General features: G+C 36.4%; 1 protein-coding gene across 4 annotated transcripts in view; it reads left to right on the top strand.

Moving 5' to 3' along the window:
- The window catches only part of NEBL (nebulette), a 273,379-nt gene that overhangs the window by 156,222 nt on the left and 92,804 nt on the right, over positions 1-24,353 (top strand). The window contains exons 1-4 of one of the 4 annotated variants that reach the window (XM_074157124.1): positions 14,091-14,156; positions 14,217-14,324; positions 20,791-20,895; positions 23,006-23,116. The exons of the other annotated variants lie outside the window; for them this stretch is intronic. Coding sequence (XP_074013225.1) covers positions 14,091-14,156; positions 14,217-14,324; positions 20,791-20,895; positions 23,006-23,116 — 390 coding nt within the window. Of the gene's footprint in view, positions 1-14,090; positions 14,157-14,216; positions 14,325-20,790; positions 20,896-23,005; positions 23,117-24,353 lie in introns of those variants that run through there. 4 annotated transcript variants of the gene reach the window in all.

Here is a 24,353-nt window from a genome sequence, read left to right as displayed (position 1 = left end):
AAAAATATGGAGCGAAGGCAGATAGAATACTGAAAGGAATTAACATTTATACACAAAAGACACTGCTCATGTAAATACAGTATTTAACAAACCGTTTCACCTGAGAGGAAGAATCTGTCATTACAGATAAATTTGAGAATTAAAACAAGTCTATGGAAGGGAATATAACAATATAGTTGAAAATAAAATTTCTTGCACAGTCTAAAAATATTGACAATAATGCATGGAAGATAAAAGGAAAAGAATACATACACCATTTATAATTTTGTTTCAATAAGTTTATGACAGAGCTCAGGACTGTCCCTGGCTATAAAAGATTTTCTTGTCTAGGCTTTTGTACCTGTGCGTTCTTTCTTTATTTTTTCTTCTTTTTTTCTTTTTATGCAGCATCTTTTTTGCCATCCACAGTCATTCTTGTCTTAAACTGTCTTTAGTCTGTATTTTTCCAATTTGGTTTCAAGAGTAGAAGTGCAAAGAGACATTTTCAAAATCACAAAGCTGGGTCATGAAAAGCATGTTATTTAAGCTTACCATATAAAGCACTTATTCAGAAGACAAACGTGCGCTTTAAAAATGTTTATTGTTGTAGCTGTTGCCAGCTTCTGATTCAGCAATGACATGAGTACGTCTCTCCAAGTGGAGCATTTTTTCCAATAACATAGCATTCTGAATGAATTTTTGATGAAAGACTGGGCAGGAGTCATTAATATTCACTCAGAACAAAAGAGGAGCTTTACTAATGTCAACTCTCACTCCATTTTTCTCTTGATTCTGAACACCGTCCATCATTCTGAACACTCATTCCACTGGACTGCCCAGGGTAGATGCAGAGCATTTACGTTCATGCTGATATGTTTTGAACAAATACTTCTTAGTTACGTAAAAAGACAAAGCTTTTTTATTTTTTATTTATTTAATGAAAAATTAGGACACCTAGGTGTCCTGAAAGGATGAGTTGGGAAACTAAGAAACTATGTGGAAAAACACAGGGCTGTCCAGTTAAGACCAGGATAAATACTCTTTTTGGTTCTTCAAACAAGAAATTTCTGCATCCTTATGAATCTTAAATAGTGACAGACTGTATTTAGCATACTTTGACTCCAAACCTATACATTGTCTTTCACAATAAGCAAAGACATGAAAACCTTTTGTCTTTTTCTGTTTAGGTTTGAATCAAGACAAATAATGCATATTTCAGTATGTAACAGGTGATAGAGGAACATTGTTCCATTCCAAATTATTTCTTCCCATGGATAGAGAATATATGAGTAGAATTCTTTCATACCAATGAGTACATTTACCGGTTTTGGCAGGGTATAATCTACAATTCAGAGTGCACTAAACTAAACCATACTGTGGAAAATACATCCTTTAAAAGAAGGAAATCTGAATTTTCGTTGTAAACTGAGACTTACTTAATGAGCTCATCTTCTATTTATACCTAATTGTTTTTAAAGTTTAGCTAACTTTAGCCTTTTTTCCAAGCTCTCCCCAGCTCCAGAAAAATGAAAACAAACCCATTTTTGGACTCTGCAATACCTATATTGATTGCATTGGTAATCAATACGTATCAGCTACTGTATCTAAAAGCTGTATGTAGAGCTACTCTTTACAGTTTGCCTGAAAAGATCTCATCTTAAAGGGTTCTGAACATATGAATTAGCTTGATAGTGATTCAGCAGTTTCTTCTCTCAATGCCTTAGATAAATGGACTACATCGCGTTAAACAGATATTTGCAAAACTTTCTGAAGTCTTGTGTTTTTCGCATTATTGTGATCTGAGTGTGAGTTGCTTCAAAGCTCGCATGAGGTTAACCTGTTAATAATGAGAATTGTTTTTCACAGATAAGATTATTTTTTAATGAATAGTTGAAAGCATTTCTATTCAGGATAGTCTATGAAAGGTCAGATAGTGGTAAGCTACAAACTGAATTTGCGCTAAACTAATCTTAACACTATCTTTGCATTGTGCAAGTAAATATGCATGCTTTTGACTAAAATAAAGATATTGAAACAGAAAATAACTAAACTATTGTTTCTTCAGACATAATGATACAGATGCATAGCCAATTATGCTATTTTACAGTGCTTGGGAATAGTTATATAATGAGTTCTGGTCATCTGTGATATTTTCTCCTAGTTATGGATTCTGCTATTTTCATAAATGTTAATTGTAAATGGCAGAGAATTTCACATATATTTGGTCTTAAACATAGCTGATTTGACAGGACTTAATTGGGACCCTTAGGGATTATTTTTGTGTGGTCCTTGTTAATGGAAAGATAATGGCTATCTACATGGGATGAAAACTGTTGGCTTTTTTTAGAACATAGAACTTTGTTTATTTTTAAACACTCCTCTCTTTTGTGCGTAGAATACAAGGAAGGAGTAGTGGATTAAAGTACATCGTTAATTTTAATCCCCAGCAGAATGAATTATAATTTGTAGTGGACAGAAAATCTATGAGGAATGTCCATATTCTTGCATTGTCTGGAAGTCATTTTACACTAAAAGAAACGAATAATAACAGAAAATCTGTGCTTTTTCAAATGAAAGCAAAGCACCAGAGTCTGATAGACCTGAGCAGGAAGTAAAGGCAAACCAAATTTTATGTAACAAAAATTGATTTTGATTAAATTGGAAAAATCACAATTTAATCTAGATTTCTACATGTGGACAAAATTCATTTATCTGCTTGCATAACTTGTATCTGTACATCTATTTACTCATAACAGGGAAAAAGATGGCATTTTTGCAGTTAAAATGCAGATAAAAGCAGCTTTCAAAGAAAAAGCTAATTAAAATTTATGAAGTTAAATCTTAATATTTTATCTGAATCAACATGGGACAGAGAACGTATACTTCAAGGTTATTAAACCCAAGTGCAGAATTAAAATCTTAGTCATTTTCTCTGGTTTACTTATCTTTTTTTTTTTTTTTGTCTTATGTTTTTGAATTTAAGGATTTTTTAAAAATTCTATGAGATTCAGGAGTTCTGTCCTTGTCGTGACCCTATGCTTCTTACAAGTTGAGTTTCAGAAATTGGAGTGTCACTTCTCTAGACTAGGTCTTAACAAAATGGTGATTCTTTATTCTCCATATTAAGATGGTTAGTAGTTTCAGGTAGGGTGGTTTGTGTTGTCCTTTTTGAAACTGAGTAGCAACTATATAAAACTTTCATTTGGCAAATAACTGCTTTTATTTTTAAAATTTTGATCTAGCAAAGTTCATGAGCACTTTTTAAATTTTAGTCTCGTAATTTGAATTTAATGCTGTTGGTCTGATAAATGATATCTTCGCCTGCTTCTACATCATTATGAAGTTATCCAAATACTATTCGGAAAAGCTACTGGGGCTGGCCCACTGATCCATCGTTGTAAAGTTTTGATATTAAAAAAGATTCTGTCTGCAGTTATGTTGTAAACTATAGTCTGGTAATCTGAGTTCTTAAATTAAGGAGTTGAAGATCGTGGCATCCACAAAAGATTTGGATGCTGATGATGTGAAGTGAGATGTGCCCGGAATGTCATTTTCAAAACTCTGAGTCTGCGGATCTGTTACAGCATCCTGCAGGTATTCAGTATCCTCCCTCCAAACGGTCCCTTGTCTGCCCTTTACTTATATCCTGTCAGAGTCCCCCATATTTAGGTGGAATTTGGAGCCTGCCTGCCACTCTGCAACTGCAAACACACTTGCTCAGAAACTGGCTGTGTGTTTAGAGAGGGGAAGGCTTGTGGCCATTTTTCTATTAGTTCAGGTGTGATGGCATTCCTCTTGGAAATATTTCTTCCAGCCCAACAGGTGTTTGAGCCCGCAGTTGAGTGGCCTAATCCAGGCTGTGATGGGGGTCCTGACAGGCACTTTGCTGAAGTTACACCATGGCATAGACAAGAACATAAGATTCGTGGGCCATGGAAGGGTCTAGGGAGGGAGCAGGGCTCTCTGGCTGAGTCCTGTGGTTATCACGCAGTAGGGACAGGGTAGCTGGGTTCTGACTGCTTCCCCAAAGGCTGTTTGTATGTTTAATGATGGTGAAAAAATAAGATTAAACTCATTATTTGCCTTACAACCAACATGAGATTAACCAGACTTGTGCTCTTATATTCATTTTTCACCTCAGTTTGATTTTTAGCTGTAGAAAGTTCTAACATCTTAAGAAAACCCTGCGGGTAGCATTAGTCAAATACTGTGCTGTATGGGGTGTTAATATCCTAGGATTTAAATATAAGCTTGGGGAAGCTGAGTCTGACATATTTTGAATGTCTATAGAGAGCATATTATAGCTGCATCTTCATCTTGCAAAGAAATGGTTTAAAATTGTTAAAAGGAAGTGAAATATGTAGTCACTTCTGGGGCTGTAGAATAGCATCCATGTATGTAAGATTAGGCACTTCCCACCCCCAGGGTTTGCAGTTTTGTATTACAGATTAACGTTATTCCGTACACTTTTCTGATGAGATTGAGAAATTTCTTTAACTGTAGTGTAAAACTGCCAAAATACATCTACCACAGACCTGAAGGCGAATATAATTCTTCCAGAGGGAGCCTCAGGCTTTGGAGGTTTTTTTGCTGAAAGGCAGGCTCAGACTTCCCATGAGATCATCTGAGAGATAAAAAGACTAAAAGCTCTTCAAAGCTAGGCCTTAGGCCCTAACATAAATTAATTCTCTGGTGATGGTTTATGTATGTAAAAAAATGAATAAATATTTACAAAAATGCAATTTAAATAGAACCTTACCCAACTGCACTTGAAATTAACTTTTTAATATCACCTATTTGTTTGAATTCAAAACAAAAACTTCTTAATGTAATTTTAATTTAGACTTCAGAGGGCAAGGAAGGAACATGGTATTTTGTCTTTCTTTCTATATGCCAGGTTTCAGAGAGGTTATCTTGCTTGTTTCATGCCAAATAGTTACTACCCATAACTCAATAGACATTGAAATTAATTTGCATAACAAATAACTATTCTGTTATTCTAACTCTATGCTGCACATTAACCCAGTTGCTTACTAATTAAAATGTAGTATAAGGTCCTAAATGAAAGACAGCTCTGTGTTCTGTTCTCCTCCCCCTTTTTCCCTTCTGACTTTTAAAGTTATATTAACACTAAAATTTTTTCTAAAATTTTGTTCAGCAAAATGTTCTAGAAAAAAACCCATCTTCAATGTGTAAGTAGAGTATTATAGTTTATGCTGGAAACGACTTAACAGGAATATCACTGAAAAAGAGCCACGAAAAATCCTGCTGAGAAGTTCTATGATATCAGCATTAAAACTGTAGGGCCTGGGAGTCAAGAGATCTTGATTTATCACAGGCTTCCTTTCTTTACTCTGAGAACGCTGCTTTACATCATGGCCCCATATTCTCCACCTTGTAAAACAGAATTTTAGGATAATCATACATCTTCAGGTACATAGCAAGGAGCAGTTCTATAGAGTAGTTATTTATCCTGGTCTGAATTCTCTTACAAAATTCTAGATTTGAAGAAGACTTAAGACAACTTGTTCCTTGAATCAAGCCCTCTGCACCTCCCAAACCTCTGGTCATACTGTGATTGTCAAGTAGCCGAGAGTCAGCAGTATGATCTGGAGCGGGTTTTCCGGTTAGGCCTAAGCCTAACCTACCCGTAGCTGGTCTTTCAGCTGACTCCAGTCTAGTCCTTAAATGCCTGAGGACAGGGAGAGGACTTGGCTTGCTCTGCGTCAGTACCCTCCATCAAAGGCTCTAGCCTTGTATCTATAAAATTCTTTAAAATCCTATCCCCAAGAAGCTATATGAGTGTAAAGTAGTTACTGTTCTTTAATGTTATTAAACAGCAACAAGCGATCATGCCTAAAGGTGTTATTTCTGGATAATTTGTAGTGTACAAAACATTGCTATATTATTTCTTTTACCTTCCTCCTCTCAGAAGGTACTTACTGCATTATTTCATGTGGTGCAGGCATTAGCTTTCCTGGATTTGAAGAACTGTAATTCAGTGTGCTTTTAATGTGGTAATAATGTGGTACTGTGTTATATGAAGAGCACTGGTAGGGCTAAATTTTTATTATTAATTCATAGGAACTATTTTTTCCTATAGTAATATGTAAGAACTGACATTTTAATAAGTATTATGATGGTACTTTATAGATTGAGAAGTATGCTTACCGAGAAGTAACAATATTGAGATAACTGCAAGTTTAAATTCCACTGATGTCATCGGAATTGCTTATTTTCAGGGGCAACCAGATCCCAGAAATGGCTATAAAGTAGCTGGAGCAAGAAATGCCAGTTTTGTGGCCACTACTGTTTTGAAGAAAACCATTCAGACTAGAAGTAAGATGGTGCTCTAATGTGAAAGCAAATTATGTAACTGATAAAGCAGAACTGCCTTATCATTTTTTGTGAATGATGGAGCAAAATGAAGCTAATTTAAAAATAAGGCATTCTTCTGCTAAAATCTATACTGTTTCTTTGGGAAATGCTAGATCAACTTTTGTTTGATCTATGCATAAGAGACTTCCACAGGAGAAAATTTTTTTTAAGTTGAAATTTGCAGCTAAACTATGGAAAATGACTAAAGTAAAAGGTAAAGTTGTGTGTAACTTCATTTAAAAGACAATAAGATCAGATCATGAATCATTTTAATCTGCTTCAGATATTCAGTTAAATCCTTTAAAGATATGAAGTGCATTTCTCTGAATATAAAAATACGTTACTAAATGCAAGTCGACATTTCTAAATTAGGTGCTTGCCACTTCATCAATGATATAAGCATAAATGTGTTTTTCAGCGGATGATGGAAGAAGATGTTTTTATCATCTTGTCACTGTTGTCATGGAAACTTGTGTATATCATTGTTAAACAGAGTGTACGTAAGGATCTAACATTCCTGTGACATATTATTGCTAGCTATTGTATTTTTAGTGTATTTTCTTCAATGCTGTAGTCAATGCTTAAGAACTTGTGAGGTGCTCTCCTGAGTTACAACCATGAACTCAATTACAGGATTAGGCTGTCCAGAGAGCACTTAGTATAGGATTCTTTGCTATAAGATTCTTTTCAATACAGGGTTATTAACAGTTGTATTTCCAAATCCATTGTAGCCTATTATAAGCACTTCAAAAATAATATTTACTCTATTCAAGCAGACTGTTTTGCCACAGCAGCTTTCCAGAAGGAATGAGCTATCCATCGGTCATTATAAACAACTCTCTATCTTGAAAATTACGGATATTTTCTGAATGCGCATTTTGTATATTAAGTGCTTTGTCTTTGAACACACTGCTAAATTCATAGCACAGCTCTTGTGTTCAGTTGTCTTAACCTGTCATGCACAGAATGGTAGGTTGAGAGGGAAGCTTGTCTGTTACAATCCAGACTTAAACCCACCTGGACACAAAGTAGGTGTAATTTGTATTCTTGTTTAAATCTTATGATAAGCACAGTTCACAAAGTAGAAAAAAAGGTAAACTAGTTTCTCCAAATGAGAACTCTTTAAGAGTCAGTAATTTTAAGCACAATAAGGGCATTGTATGTTTTACATAATTAAGGTTTTATTTTTGTCTTTTTGGGTCTGAAGATATTTCAAAATATACCTTCTTCATCAGTTATTTATGACTTGAAATTATTTGTCTTGATCGAAAAATGAGGTTACTGGAATAAATTTTTCATCATTGAACAAGTGACTTCTGTTGCTTCAAATGTGTTCATTAAATCATAGTAACATGAAATGTTCCAGAATAGTAAAGTTATAAAGGTTTTTTTAAAGAGGTGTATTTCTTATGGTATTGTTCCCTCCAGAGAGAGTACGACTGAAGTTACAATATTAGGTCTATCAAAACACAAGAAGAGCAAAAATATGGAGAAGAAAAAACTCAGTTAAATACAAGTAAAATAAACCACTGTGGTTTTAGTTTCTAGAAAAATGCATGCATTAAGTAAGTGAGGGTAATAGGCTGGTGGATGTAGTTACAACTGAAATTAAATTTATAGGAAAGGTCCAATTTTCTCTTCCTGCCTCAGGAGATTTTGTCTCTTCAGGCAGTTGAAGTAATGCCACAAGAAAAATTCCTGGTCAGTACACGTGCTCAGTCTATAGGGCTAAGAAGATGCATGCAAGAGTCTCTGTATAAGCCGAATATGTCTTTCTATTATTTCAGATTGCAGTAAGCTGTATATGAAAAGAGAAAGGGAGTATCTTCAGCTTTTTAGGATTTATTGAGGCAAAACAGAACTTATTACTGGCTTCATACCTCTTACATACAATTACTGATAATTATAGCTGTGATTTATAGCAAGGTAAAATTGTCAAATTCTTATTATATAGTCCTGGCTCATTCTTCCATAGGATTTATGTTTGGATAAAATGAAAATTTTTTGAATGGAAAACTTTGATCTATTATCTAAGCTTTTCCCCATTTAAGAAGTCCTGCGAGAAAAGCTGTAACTTCTCTGTTGAATCCCTCTTCTGCCGAATGTGATCTTGCTTTTATCGCTACCTCACACACTAACCCAGGCAGGGGATAATTTCATTCGCTAGCCATCTTCTGTAGAAAAGCCTTATGAAATCTCAGCCACAAGTTTCAGGGCAGAGGGATTGCTACAGGGCAGGAGTGTGCAGGTTCTCTCAATTACTAGCATACGGGACTAGCGTCAGGGCTCCAGTTTTGTAGGTAATAGGAATAAATGTCTTGACTATTTAATGTTGTAATGGCACTAGTGAGAGATTGAGGAGTGCTGAAGAGCCTGAGCTGCTGGGCTCCAGAGCTGTTATCTCTGGTGGACTCCTGTACCTAGCTGGACACTTGAATAAGGGGAGGGAGGTTTTATGATACTCAGTGAGAAAGAGAAATGCTACGTCAGGAAGAGTGGATTAAACAGTTGCAATGCAGTCAAATGTGGCTGATTCTGATCTTAGCTCCTGATGCATCAACGTGTAAAGAGAGCTGTAGGAGTGGTAGATTTTTCAGGCTTTGGGTTAAACTGAAAATATTAGGGGATGGAAAGACCAAATTCTTCCATTATTGAGGATTTAATTTCTTGACAAATGAAAAATTAGAAAAAAAAAAAAAGGTGAAACTGTACATCCCACTTAGGAAATGCCATCTTTGAGGGTTGAAAACTATTGTGTAAACGTAATAGGCGATTATGAATATTGTCAGAAAAATGAAGCTGAGTTTTTTTAGAATACATTAGTATCTGAAAAAGCTTTATGCTGGTTTATTTCAATGTATTGTTGCTGATCACAGCTAAGGTTACATCTGCCATGGCACAATCTTGTGCCCTGATAAATACTCCCACTTCTGAATGAGTTCATTTTTCAGGATAATTAGCAGTGTGGGAAAGAGCTTATTAACTCAGGCAGTGTCATGCTAGTGTAGCTATCCTGCTTCTGGTAACTAGATTAGATTGGCTATTATTATGTGAAACTAGTTGCATGTTAACAGACATCTTAAATGCTCTGTCATCAAGATCCAGTTGGGCTAGATGTCTCCGTGAGTACGTGTTTGCAAAAAATGTCCGTATTTATGTATTCATTAGGTTTTCTGGGATTTGCAAATCAGTATTCTCACGTCTCATTTGTATTCATCTTTAAAAATACCATTGCCACTTCTCTACTTTACCAAAACCTTAAATGAAATAACTTTCACTGAATGAAAATATTAGGTTAGAACCAGGAGATATTTGCAGGTTTTGAGGTGTTGTTGATAAATGCAGTGCTAATGATCTGACAGATACGAGTTTATTGACAAGCTTTTTTTCTAAATAGAACTATCTCTTGAATTTCTTCTGTTAAAGTTAATTAGTATTTCATGTTCAGGGGAAGTTAAAATTGGCAGGCTGGGATCCCTTGCTTTCTTTCTGTTTGTGATTGCAATGCTGATAGCCTAACTATGAACTTCCTTATGCAGGGCTGCTAGTAACTTCCAGTCTGATAGATGAGTATTTCTAGAAATGAGAAGTAATTGGATCTCAGCACTTACAAATGCCTTGTGTGCTTCTTGAAAAGAGGCCACCAGCTGTGTTGTGTTGAATTAATTGTACTTATTTCAGTGATGTGTGTGTCTGTCCAGCGAGAACAGAAAGTAACATTTTCATTTCAGGGACCTATGTGGGTTGATTTTTAACTCATTGGAAGCAGAATAGTTAAAGCACTAAAACTCTACCTCTTTTCTTACTACATTTTCAGTCCAGAATTGAAAGGAGCGTATTCATTGCATGTATATACCTCTCACTGTAATGCTGTGCAGGTTTTCCAGCTGAAGTGCCTCAGTCTTTAACTTCTGTAGAAAACTTGTGACCTATGTCCAAGTACCCCATGAGGAACTCTGCTAAATACGTTTGAGATTGTGATGTTTCTAGTATCTTTTCTAGGACAAGCACAGTTCCTGATATTCTGTGAAATGGTAGAGAAGTCTTTTCAGCTCAACAGTACATGTGGATGTTGCAGATCTCAGAAGGCTTTTGGGGATTATGCCAAAAAAGTCCAATGATGTTGTCTGTTCGGTGACAGAACTGTGCGCAACTACTATATTGTTATGTGTATCAGGGCCAAACGGAGATGAAGCCTTTTAACTTTCTGGGCTAACATCTCCCAAATGTATTTCTTAAAAGATTGATAAAGGGACGAGAAGATGGCAGGGCTTTGGCCAGATGGGGACACAGCTGTGTCTGATCAAAGCAGGAAAGGTGCACAGCTGTGTGCCTGAACCATTGGCATGCAGGGCCATGGGGGACTCATGGGGACTTGGGCTCCTTTACAGTAACCACCATGTTTCTTCCCCTTCTGCCTCATCAGCAGATATGCATTTAGGCCAAGTATTTGACTATCGTTCTGTGTCAAAAAATAGTACATCGATACAACTGAATGATGGCTGTAAGCATGGGGAGATTAAGCTGTCTCCTTTCTTAGGATAAACTGTACAGTTTGCTTATAGAAGGCTTGTCTTCTCTATCAGAAGTTCATGCACAATGAAGACTGTGTACTGCAAATACTGTGCTTCTGTGAACAATCTGGACACGGCACAGTTATATTGATTTTATTGCAGCTTCTTCAACAAAATAACCTCATTCTTAAGGCTGAATTTGAACCAAGATGTGAAACTTCCATGCGGGGTGGCTGGAAGTGGCAATGTGGAGCTATGCAGCATTCCCTTACAAAATTTGAATGAGTTCATATTGAGTACTTCCCTGAAGAACCATTTTCTACCTGTTTTGTGCATTTTAAGATATCTATAATGCAATAATAAAGTTATTTTTTGCTCTGTATGCATACAAATATTGTTGTGTATACACAGCTTAGCAGTCCATTACAGCGTTTCCTTAAAATTCTGTGCAATTGGATTTTGTTTAATGTGTGCTGTTTCATGCCAGAACAAATGACTACAGATTATTCCATTATATACAGTGGAAAATGGTTTAGAAGTGTCAGTTTGGAGGTTTGGTAAAATGCAGGTTTTGTAGGTGAAAAGTCGTCTTTACAACATCCTTCAAAGACTTTTTGGGGATGCAAAGCTCATCATTTTAACTAGGTCTTTATTCAGATTAGATTTAGTATTTTTAGAGTAGTTTTTAAAGTATCTGTAAATATACACAAACATTTGCTGTGCCAAACATGCCTGCTGATCCTAATTCTTTTTAATATTGCTTCTTATGGAAGTAATCTAAGCTTCCTCTTGACCTGCAGGCTGCTAGTAGAATGACAATGCACTTCTAAACCATGCAACTCTTAAATGGTCATAACAAACTCTTCTCTGAATTATATCTGGATATATTTAATTTTCAGGCTTGCTTTATTGCACAATGAGTGTTATCTCACAGGATTCAGTGTTTTGAGGAGGATGCTAAAAAGGGAGGCAGGTTTCTGTGTCATAGTCTCTTATTGCATCTGTTATGCGAAGAGTGCCATTTTGAATAACTTGTGTATGGTTAGTTGATAGTGTGATATTTTTTCCCTTGCTCCCTTTGTGCAGAGTATTATATTTTTCTTTAATATGATGAGTTATAGCAGCTGTCTTGCAATTCCCATATTAATAAGTTACATGGAACGTAGCATATTTGGACGCTCAGTTATGCCTGACCCAGATGATGTAAAAATGGAAAAAATAAATTCTATCAAATGACTTGAAGATCATGCTAAAGAGAAAGCAGATCTTCATTAAGTAGAAACCATTACAGGAAAACCATGATTAATATGTAAGCTTTGGTATGCAGCTGCTGAACAACCAGCAGATACAATGTAAGCATGTTAAAAAGCTGAACAGCCTCCTCTTCCCCCTGCAAACCTGAACAGTTTTGACTTTGTGATTTTGACCATATTTGCTTTCCGGTGCAAAAAATAGCAAAAGATTTCCTCATATTCAGCAAGCTTTGCAGCTACTAATAGCTCTTCTCAACTCTGTAAAATATTTTTCAATGTCTCCACTTAAGAATTTTATTAAATGTAGGAAGGAAAGGGAAATTAACTGTGCTGGAAGAATGTAGTATTTGCAATATTATCACAAAAATCTCCAAATGAAGCCTTGGTGCTGTATTTCTGTCTGGCACTTTTGTAGGCACTCTGTGTCCTTAACATGTGGTCCTTGAAATCATGCACGAGTCTGTTGTTTATGAATATATTTCCTGTGGCCATAATCTTCAAAAATGACCTGTTACTGTGAATACCCATCTTATAAGACTAAACCATTTGTTTCTATAATGGTGAAACATCCTGAGCTCCAAAAGTAGTCAGCATAAATTACAGGTAATCCTCACCTATATAAGCCAGACTTCTTGGTTTCAGCCTTAACTTCAGCAATGCCAATCCAAATCTGAACTTTAGGAGCTCATACTTGAAATAGTTGAATGGAAAATCTTGAAGCTCTCTGTACTATTAACGTATAAAGAATCCGACCTCTTGGTTACTATAGACTGAAAGCAGCCTGTGCCTTTGTTCTTGATATTTTTTTCAGGTTTTCAGACCTTAACTAAGTCAAATACTGTATTTGTCCTTCTCTTTGAAATGTTTCTTTTTCTAAGGAAATGTGTGTTTTTAAATAAGCTCTAAGGACATTGTGTTTGGGCACAAGTACTTAAAATTCTTGGAAGAGGTTATTTAACAGTACACATTCCATATATCTTTGCCTGATTGCAAAGCTGTGTAGCGGTGAATCACTTTGCTAGATAAAGTTGAAAATCATGACCTCTATAAAATGAGAAGAAAAAGAATGTTAAAATGCTGGTTACTCCAACTAGTCCTGTAATACCTCTTTGCTTGTTTTACAGAAACAAGCACTGTGACACTCTATCCATCGGCACAAGGATATCTATCAGTTTCATTGCAGCTGGAGTCAATGACTTCATACTGAAAAAGGCTGGTTTTGAGTCTACAGACAAGACAGTTTTTAACAGTGAAGGAAAATTCATGTTTGTGTAAATACATAGCCATGTATACTTGTAAGTATAGAGATGTGTTTGTATCTATGTATGCACAGGCTTAACCTTCAGCTGACCTAATATGCAAAACATTTAAGGAATTTTATGTGCTTTGTGGAAAAGGGGTATTTCCTGAAAAAATTTACTAGCGGTTACACCTACTGGAAAATGAGAATAGCGTGGGGTTTTTTTTAATCAGAAAGCTCTGTTATTGAACCAAGAAAATATTTGTGATAACTGTTTTTGGAGTCGGTGATGCCTTGGATCTTAGAACTGGGCAGTTTTCCCATAACCCTGGAGTCAATATTCCCCTTTTAAGCCTGCTAATTTTACTAAATTACTTAAGTTATGAATTAGCAGCATCACAGTATTTTAATTAAGTGTGTTCATAGTCATTAAAAATAGTTGACTGGGATAGGTCATTTAATTATATTTTATCTGTAAGAAAGCATTAGCTCTGGTGCGACTGATAGCTAACAAGGCCATCTGCAATGCCTTTCGGTTCACTCACTGAATTGTTCAGATAAAGACTGTCAAGTGCTGCCTAAATAAGGAAGGAGCCTTGGTAGAGTTAAGTGCAGTGGAGGACACAAATGAAGCATTGATTCCAGGCATACTGTAGGGTCTGAGCCATTTCCTGCAGCCCTGAACCTTGTTAGAGTTCTCATTGTTGTTTTCTGCAAAGTATTAAAATGCGAGTATCTGTCATTCAGGATTTCAGGGAAGATGAAAATGAGGATGGGGAGGAAGAAGAAAAGGTGAGTTAAACCCCAATAGCTTTGAAAAGTACTTATTTCCTTCTATTGGTACCCTTTTAGGACAATAAACCTGAAATGATTCCTTTTCTCTTACAGGTCTTCCTCAAGCCTGTTATTGAGGACAGAAATATGGAACTGGCCCGAAAATGCAGTGAAATAATAAGTGACGTAAGTGGTGGTGACTGTTTGCATCCTTACATTTGCATTTCTCTTTCCAGTGGCTTTATGTTTACGATACGTATTTTTTTCAGATATGTACAGTGCAGTGTGTGCCCATCCAAGGGTCAAATATAAAAGCACACAGAATAATAGAAAAGCAGAGCCTACTCTGGTACCTTAAATTATCAGCTGCAAAAGTATGAGCTTTTCAGAGCATTTGAACGGTATGAAGCCTAGGCCTTAGGAAGGAGAATGTTCCAAAAAGTGGGTCTCGGGCGGAGGGTGTTGCCCATGAGAACACCTTGGCTGATTTCATTGGAAAAATGTAGGTTTTTTTGGAGTTATAGCCTAATGCTATGAAGCTTGATTGGTTAGAACAGATCTGGGTGCCAGTATACATAGCTGTAAGGAGGGAGGATAAAAATAGATGAATTTTCAGTGTTATCTATTAGTCTGTGGTGATAGGTGCTCAAAACTGCATAGCATATTATTATTGACTTACACTTATGGAAAGATTCCACTGAAATGCTAGAATATGTTTAAAAATTATTTAGCTAGAAAATTCTTGACTTAGTTACTATAGATTTTTAAAGCTGCCAATCAGATATAGACATTACATAAGCATGATAGATTAGATCCAAGACATTTCAAATTGGAGGAGATCCAATTGCTTCCACATAACAGCATCAGATTTACCTTGGTGGAAGTTTATTTCTGTGTCCCTCAGGGAATGTGTGTCTGAAAAGTAACTTTGTCCCTTCGTGTGAATGGGAGTTAGGGTGATGTTTCTCCTGTGAAGATGGTGGCTGTCAGCAGATGAGACATTACTGAGGAGAGAGGGACTTTAACAAGCGTTCTTCTGAAGAAACCAAAAATTGACTTCTGGCTCCTGTTATGTTGTAATCTGATATTTAGATTTGGGATGTTATTGTTCAAGGTGAAATGAGTATGTTGATTTTATGAGAACATACAGAATCTACGCTTAAGGTATAAATTATTAGGGCTTATGTACCAGAAAAGAATAGGTAACTCAGAAAACCACTATCTGGGATGTGTAGGTGTTACGGTGTCGGCTTGAAAGTGTGACTTGACATACTTTAATTTTCCCAAAAAGATTACTGAAAATTGGATAGAACCTTAAGAGAAGCTACCAAGATGGCTCCTTTGTAATCTCAAGCTACTTTAGATAGTAGCTATTAGGTGTTAATGTTTTTACTGGTGGTTATCTACATGCTTTCTTTGGGAAAATAATGGCATATGGTACAATAAGTCCCTGTCAACTCATGTAAAGGCCAAAATGAAAATGGACCTAGAGCACTTATCTGACCCAAAATATATTTATTGCTTCCATGCCACTCATTTCTATACATGGTTGCTGTTCTTAAAGGCAAAAACTCCCTGAAAAATGCTAAAGAAATATTTTCTTTAATTGAAAAGGAATTATTACTGTGCTGTGTACCCATTAAGAATAATATTGGCTGTGGCTGTTAATTAACTGATAAATGGAGTGGCTGTACTTTCTCTGATTGTCTGCAGGGGCTTGGGAGCTAAGATGAATAACTAAGTCAAGCCAGGTTTCTGAAGCCTATAATGGTTCGATGTTGTGGGCTTTTGCTGAAAATTTGTGATGCCTTTACCCTGCAAGTGTGTTAAATTTTCCTTGAGATATGTAAAGTATAATGGCAAAGTGCCATTCCTGCTTTCAAAGCAGTAGAAATATGTAATGGTCCAGACCAATTTAATTTCAAAGAAGAGACTCTGTGTTTAAAAATGGCATCCAGTATTGGGGCCCTATTCAGCCTCCACTGAAATCAGCAGGTGTTTCTTCATCGGCTTCATTGGCGTATATAAGGGGGTGAATTTTGTTTCCCAGATTTTTTTCTATAATTGGAATTTCTTATGACCGGTGAAGTCCTTTGTGCTGAGGCATAAGTTCCTTACCCTGCACACTTCATTGTGGAGGCCAATAGACTGCAAGGAATTTGCATTCTTGCCTTTGTTTTTTGACTCACTAATGTTCAGAAATTTTTATATATTCTTTATCCTTTTTAGCATGAGTCTTTGCACAAATTGCTGTTTGTGTGGATGTACCGTTGATGTACATCTGTACATTTTAGGTGTGCAACGGTTTCATGGTGCTTGCCTAAGATGACCTTGACGCAGCAGCCTGTGTCCTTACTGACCACGAGACCAGGTGATTGTCCTTTTCTGCCGGTGGAGCTGTCAGCGCAGCTCCTCCATCAGAACACAGGGCCAGGAGTGCTCTTGAGTGAGATACTGGAGTTGCATTATGCTTGCCCTGCGTTCTTCGCAGGCTGACTTTAATTTGGCAAGCTGGTTTTAAAAAAGTGTTAGGCCGGCAGCCCGTAGTGCGTGCGTAACTGCCATCCTTGAACTGTAGGTAGGGGAAGGTGTGAAGTGTTTATGTCCTCCAGTTCTTGAGGAAATCCCCCTTTTCATTTGAGGTTGGCAGATGTTTGTTCTGTGGCTGTGATACCCCCTGGATTGCTTCTCCCTAAAGCCATTTCATTTAATCTTCCTCCATTATGCAATTTTATTTGACAGATATTTTCAGAAAGTCAGGTGTGTTTGATTTTTATGAATTACCTTCCTTTCCAGGTCTTTTCTCTTCCATATTGAAATTGAGCCTGTCCATTTGCTTGTATTATTTACATTTTGGTATATTTTCATCTCTTCTTTGTTTCGATGCTGTGGTGCCATGTTGTGAATACTGTCATAAACAGAGAGCAGAATTATTATTTTAAAAAAATGATCATTGATCAAACTATCATAATCCTTTTTGATAGAGAGGCAGACACTCTTCTTCTGAAGATTCTGCAGAATTTTGGTAATGTGTGGTACCAGTGCTTCTTTTCCCCTATAGCAAAAAATGCTACTTGCCATTTAACTGTCCTTATACAGAGTCCAACTTTGCTTTAGCATGTCTCTTTGTTATAAAGCAAGGACCAAGAAGACCTAAGAGTCAAGTACAGAAAAGGAGTTCCTTTCCACTGATATCAATAGGCTTGTGACCACCTAATTCATGGTGGAGCTGTTCCTCTGCCATCACTAGTAACAGCCCCTAACTCAGGAGGACTTTGAGGTCCAAATTGCTGGAGACTAGTAAAATACTGTGGGGCAGTGATACTGTATGCTTGGCCTGTTCTCATATTCTTTTTTACATTTCTGTGGCCACAGAGGATTTTGTATTAGATGGATCTGTGGTCTGACACAGCTCTTGGTCTTACGAGATATAAATTCAGAAATGTAGGGTTGAGAAGGGAATCCTTAATAGAAGAAAGTTCCCTTTCGGTTTAGCGTAAGAGCTAGATAAGAACATTAAGATGTTTTTGTGGCTTTTCTAAGTTTAAAGGGGTCTTTGAGAGATGACAGTTCTCTAATGGATCTTGGCACGATGACTGTCAACATAGTTACCTCACTGATGTCAAGATACCAAGAACAGTTTTTTGAGTATACTCAGATTAATACGTGTCCCTGAATACAAAGGAAAGGTGGCTGCTCAGATTAAGCTGTTACCCTCAGAGCCTTCCTTTTTGCCCACAGTGTCCTCCTGTGTTTCCCCTGGGAAAAATGCTGATGGAACAGGCCATGGTGAGATGAATTGCCTTGGTGAGCTAGGAAGGTTCAGCCTAAAGAGTGGATGCCCTTGTTTCATAAAGTTGATCTTGCCACATAACATCCATTAAGAAAAAAATGCAATTTTAAGTTTACTGTTTTGGTGGTTGTCTAGGAATTTTAATCCACCCTTACTGTATAGCTGTGCTGCTGGTCAGGGTAGTTTTATCATGAGTCAGGGAGAAGAAAGAGATCAGGAGAGAGCTATTAAAAATTGGGCCCTTAGTGAGCTATTGGACTTCAAAAGTATATCAAAAGAGCAGTGGTTGCTCCAGGCCGCCTTTTGCAAATTCTACTACTTATCTGCTTTTTCGCAAGGCTTACCAGATCTACTCAACCTAAACAGTGTATTTTGTGGTGAAGGATAAGTCACACTCACAGGCAAAATTTCCAATTCAGTATTTTAGACATTTGAGTTTGTAACCCCAAACTTTGAAGAGGGATATTAACTTCTCTGCATATTCCTTCCAGCCATTGGTTATGTTCAGTCATAGCCAACCTCTTAAGCCTCTAGCTTACATCATTTACCATAAATACACTTTATAAGTGCAGATGTAATGACTTCATTATACTTATCCCATCTAATCTTCCATCTTTCTGATTCCAAGTGATGCAGACGCTTCTGTAACAGAACAGAGTGTGTTGGATCAGAGTTTACCACGCATTTTGTTACACGTCCTCTCTAAATTGCTCGTTTGAGCCTACGTGCATCTTGTGGCCTCTATGGGTTACTGTAATAAATGTGAATAATAAAGGAATAAGGAGGTGGCATTTATCCTTACTGCTTTCAGTTATTTTGAAAGCATGATTTCTACAGCACAATGACTTTATTTCTTCTAGTTGCGTCATGTCATCCCCCCCAGTTAAGAGATACCTTAGCAGGCTTTCATGTTTGATTTAAAAATGGAATTATTGCTCTGTAATTAAAATGGATGTAATTACAGCCAGCTCTCAGTTATTTGTGAGTGATTTATCTAAGCTGGGAGCCGCAAGACTCTCCCATCTCCCCTAAGAGAATCTCAAACCTAACCAGTAGACAGTCAGCTCTTTAGATTTCCCCCATCACTTCTCAGCTGTATCACCACGAATGACCATAATTCTACGAAGCCTTTTAAAGCTGTTCATGTACACATTCTCTGCCCCCCTGGCCTTGCAAGTCCATGCACGCATGCTGGTACTCGTGTGCAGAATGACAGTAAGTGCCTGCTCATGCTTATCACAAAACTGCCCTTTTTTTGTATTGCTCTATAGTTACCTAGGGGTACGGTGTCACATACAGGTTACATGAACCATTGGATTTGTGTGTCTCGGAGTAAAATGATGGCATACAGTAATTTTACACTCGTTGTTCGCCAAACAGTTTTTATTTAGAATACACTGTAATCCACATAGGCAGACAATACGATTCGGTAATGGGATGTACAACCCTTCAGTAGTCCAAACCTAGATGAGCTTAATAGTAACCAAAATTATTTCATGTGTGAGGATTATGTAGCCATCAGTTTGAGATGAATCTGGCATTTTCTAATCCCATTTTGTGGTGAGCAAAAAGTTTGCATCAGAAAGTACAGGAGCTGATTCTGTGTCAGCCACCATCCTTCTCATGAATTTTCCAAGTCCCTGTAGAGGAGCATAGACTAGACCTTGTGATATCCATTAAGGATTCAGAGAGAGAGGAAATTAAGACTGCATATTTCTGTACTGCTCAGATGCAGATCATATTGCTTCTGTCAGTGCTTGTCAGCAAGTCTAGAGTGCATGAATGCAAGCTGCTGTTGTGCAGAATGTGAAAACGAGGTTAGAGAAATGGTAGCAGATAATAACCGTGAAAGCTTAATACTAAATAATTCATTTTACATTGAAGTAAACTATTCTGTGCACAAAGAAAGAAATATTACAAAAAGCATTTAAGGCTATCCATGTAAGATGTCTATCTTTAAAATGTATTTAGTCTGTCTCATCACAGACATGCTGTTCTTACATAATAAAGATCCCTGCACATTCACCACGTTCATGGACTTCATCCTCTTTGCAATCTCACCACTCCAAACTGTGGTTCTGACTTCATCAATAGTCATGCATTTATTTTTTGGTAACTGCTTGCTACACCTGCCCACATTGTTTGCCCCGTGGTAAGAAAAAGGTTGGCTCTTTAAACAGAACACAACAAACACCTTTGGGTTTTTTTCCCCCAAAATACCTTGTGGTGTTTTGCATCAAAAATTGTTCCTGTTGTGCATACGTATAACTTAAAAAATGGCTCAATTTAAAATTGAAATGCTCTTAAACTCTGATATTACCTGCGTGTCACAACTGTTGGGGTGCTCTGTAGGCAATGATTTGGCAGTGCCCTTCTGAATTTCTTCATTTAACTCTTGGATTCATAAAGCCTTTGGCAGTGGCTTTTGATTGGTTTATACAGATATAAGACCTAGTGCTTGCTAGGTCTGTGTTAGAAGTTAGTTTAGCAATTTTATTTTTGAGATCAAGGCGAAAATACTTTATTCAATTCTCCTTCCTCTCTAAAGGAACTACTAGAACATCTATGTGATGAAAGTGGTGAAAATGTGTTGTAGATGTAGAAAAAAAAAAAATCTTTTTCATCTTTATTATTAAAGAGTTCTGTGCCTTTTTCATAACCCTGGTACTGTGTGTGAGAACTGGGCATTTCCCTGTGTGGCCTAATTTGATCCAGCCTGAGGTGTTTGCAAGCTACCCAGCATAATATCTATAAATATTAATATGACAACACCACCAATAAAAGTAGCCATTGTTTCTTTTTCTGTTGTGGTTTTTTTTTTTTTAAAAGAACAATTAAACTTTTTTCTCCTCTTTGTAGATACACTATAAAGAAGAATTTAAAAAATCTAAGGGCAAGTGTATATTTGTACCTGACACCCCGCAGCTAAAACATGTGAAAAGTCTCGGTGCTTTTATTTCTGAGGTAAGACCTAAAAGATTGAAGAATTTTCTTTGCTTCTTATGCCTCATAAAAACTCTCTGAATTGACTATGGTGTTTTTTAAGCAGCGGAAAGATGGCTTATTTCAAATAACAATTCTGTTTGAAGTGACTTAAAGCGCTGTAATTAGTGTAAACTGTATATATGAGTAATAATAATTTGGAATTATGCAACGCTTTTATTCTGGGATTCAAAGATGTTTTATTAATGGTTCCGAGGTGGTCTTAGCTATCGCATTTTATGGATGGATAAACTGAGGAGTCAGAAAAGGATTTCTTCTTAGTTATTCTGCAGCGGTGGGGTTTTCAAATTATACCTGTGCGCACTTTCCCGGCTGCGGAGAATTCACAGCCTGACTATCAAGCAGAAGGAGGGAAGGACATCGTTACCCTGTCATCACCCTTGTCCTCCTTCAGCGAGGGGACTGAGGCAGAGATCTGCCATCTGCAGGTCCCCTGAGCGCTTGCATGCATATGTCTGCGTACCCACATCAGAGTTTCTAGGTCTTCGCATACACACAGGCATAGACACAGAGCTGCGGTGGCAAAGGGAGAACGGCAGCTTCCAAAATGCCAGAGCAGAGTTTACTCCCAGCTCTTCATGTCCCAGGATTGCATCTCTGATTATTTCCACAAGTGAGAACAACAGCAGGAGTTCTACCTGACAGAGTTGCTTTTGTTCAGGAACTGCTGGTTCCGAGTGATTTTTCTGTCACTGTGACCCTTGGAAGACTTAAAGTTTTAGTGCCTCAATTTTTGTCCTACCTTCATCGTTACGAATAAGAACATCCCAATAACCCTGTCTGGAGTTATGTAATTTATATACATCCTATATTCTGTTTCTGACACACATCGGTTTGCTGTGTGGCTACATTCATTATAAATGCATCTAATGAACATTTTTGTTATATTTGTCTTCATATTTTATGAGAAAGAGTGGCACGTCCCAAGAGGCATAAACGTAATGAAAGTATACTTTCTAAGAGACAGACTACTGTAGTCTACAAAAGTACAATATAGAGAATTTACTGAATCCATCTGTCTGCTTCCAAAGAAAAGCTGCTAATTATTAATCAAAGTCTTTGAGATATAAAGGAATTTCAAAATTTAAAACCCTGTGTATTTTATGATATTACACTGTTGAGCACTCTGTTGCTTATTGCAGCATTACCTGCAGCCAGTGATGTGACGGATGGTTTATCTTGTAAATTACTGACCTCTAGTGTCCCATAACCTGTTTTTGCAAAACGTGTATGCTGAAATTCTCAGCAGCACCTATTGCAGTGAAAAAGAGCCCTCTGTTTTGGGAAGCAGCAACAAATACTACAGCAAATTATTGATATATATAATATATATGGGGAACTAGTCTCTAATGAACAGTTGTATATCACAGAGAAAATAAATTAATTAGACAATATCATTTAAGATATCCTTGATATTTATGATTACTTTCACAGCAATCCTTGACATTATTGTTTTATGAATTTGAAAAACTTAGATCTGAGGCAAAAGCCTCTCAGATTTTGAACTTTTATTCTGGCCTGTCTCATAAAACCCTTTTGTGAGGAACTGCTAGTACTGAACAGGGGAGAAAGTACAGGATAAATAAAAAGTAATTTAAAAATGAGGCTGTGATATGAGATGACTAACTAGAAATGATAGCAGACATGCTAACTTCAATGTTCCTGTCCTTTCTGATTACATTTAATTGCTACCACTGTAAAATATTTTTTGTTGGCCTCTCATTGCTCCCATTGTGCAAAATTTGGGAAAATGGAAAGAAAAAAGATAATTTTGGTTTTTTTTGGAAATTATTTAAGAAAAGACAGAAAAAATAACTGCCTTGCTTACCTTATTTTATACTTCCTCCCAAATTATTGAATTTAACTAGGAGATACTTTGCATTGCTTTGGGAATTAGACACATCCACCTAAAGTATTTTAAAATTGTTATTTAAAGATCTGATTTGCTTGAAAGTTTATTAGATTTTTCCAGTTCTAACGGTCTATACCATTTTATTTAAAAGAAAAAATAGGTTGTATGATTACTGTATTTTAGTTTTTGCGTTATATGTCGCCTTTTTCTCCTCTCTAGGTGAAGTATAAAGGAGCTGCTAAGAAAGACCTTTCCAACTCTCTCTATCAGCAGATGCCAGCCACAATTGACAGTGTATTTGCAAAAGAATTAACACAACTTCAGAGCAAGGTACAATTTTAGAATGATTTTTAGATAAATTGTGTGACAGATTATCACCAATTTGAACAATATATTTGAACAGATACTTGACTTCCTGCTTGATTTATCTGGGTGAGTGTATCACCCCAAGTTTATGACCATAACTTCTTAACTTCAAGAACTACTCACTTTTAAAATGTTGACAATTTTACTCGTTATGTTTATTAAATATAAGTTTAAAAACTGCTAGTGCATTCATCAATCCAATGAAATCCGTTAGAAATATATCAATGCAATAAGGAATTATTGAATTCAGTAACATTGCACTGCGTTTACAGTATCTTCTGTAATAAGGATTTCAATTTGGGTGTTGTATTAGCTTTATAAAATGTTTGATACTGAAGGGAAAAAATATAATACTTTAATGACTTTTGAAGGCACTTACTGGTAACAATAAATGTATTTCTGATGGTCTACATACTACCACTCACAATAAATTTTATAGAATTAAAAGATATAAAAACAAGTATATTGAACATAGTGTTAACCATGCAAACCATGAGTGAAATAGTAAATTCCAGTTTGATTGCCTCGAGGGCCTTAAAAATATAATACCCTTAATGTAGGCAGGTGACCCTTCACTTCCATTGATCTCAGTAGAATTGTGAGTATTAAGTATGTGTAATATGAATGTAGTTGCAGATTTTCATTGTTACTCATGGGAATTACAGCTAATAGATGGTCATGGCTTTCTGTCCAACAAGCATTTCCACGTTTTTCTGGTTTTGTCTTTCTTCTCTCTTAAAAAGATAAACTACGTATAGTTTTAATACAGCAAGTCTGTGAAGTGAACATGGTCCTAAATCCATATTATTGATTGTATCTCAATATACATGCTTCTAATGCAGTAATTTATTTTCTTTCAAACAAAGGAAAATATTCATAAAAAAAGAAAGCACTAAAATGTCAGGACAGCTTGTGAAGAAATATTTTGGTTTAAAACAATGTGTTAATCAAGGCTATATTAAGCAAATATAATAACATATATAAAGAATATTTTAGTTTTCATGGTTTGAAATGGAACATATACTCTCAATTTAAAGCAGCACAGTAGCTGAAAAGACATTAGTGTGACATTTCATTATAAAGTGAGTGATTAGAAGAATTACAGTAGAAATAAATTGGGATTTAAACTTGTATAACATTATTTAAACCATTAGCTTGATTTATAAAACATTAGTTAACTAGTTTGCCACAGATTTACTCC

The sequence above is a fragment of the Numenius arquata genome, chromosome 12 (genome assembly GCF_964106895.1).
Source record: "Numenius arquata chromosome 12, bNumArq3.hap1.1, whole genome shotgun sequence".
In the NCBI taxonomy this organism is placed as follows: Eukaryota; Metazoa; Chordata; class Aves; order Charadriiformes; family Scolopacidae; genus Numenius; species Numenius arquata.
This window is presented reverse-complemented; position numbering and strand designations above follow the sequence as displayed.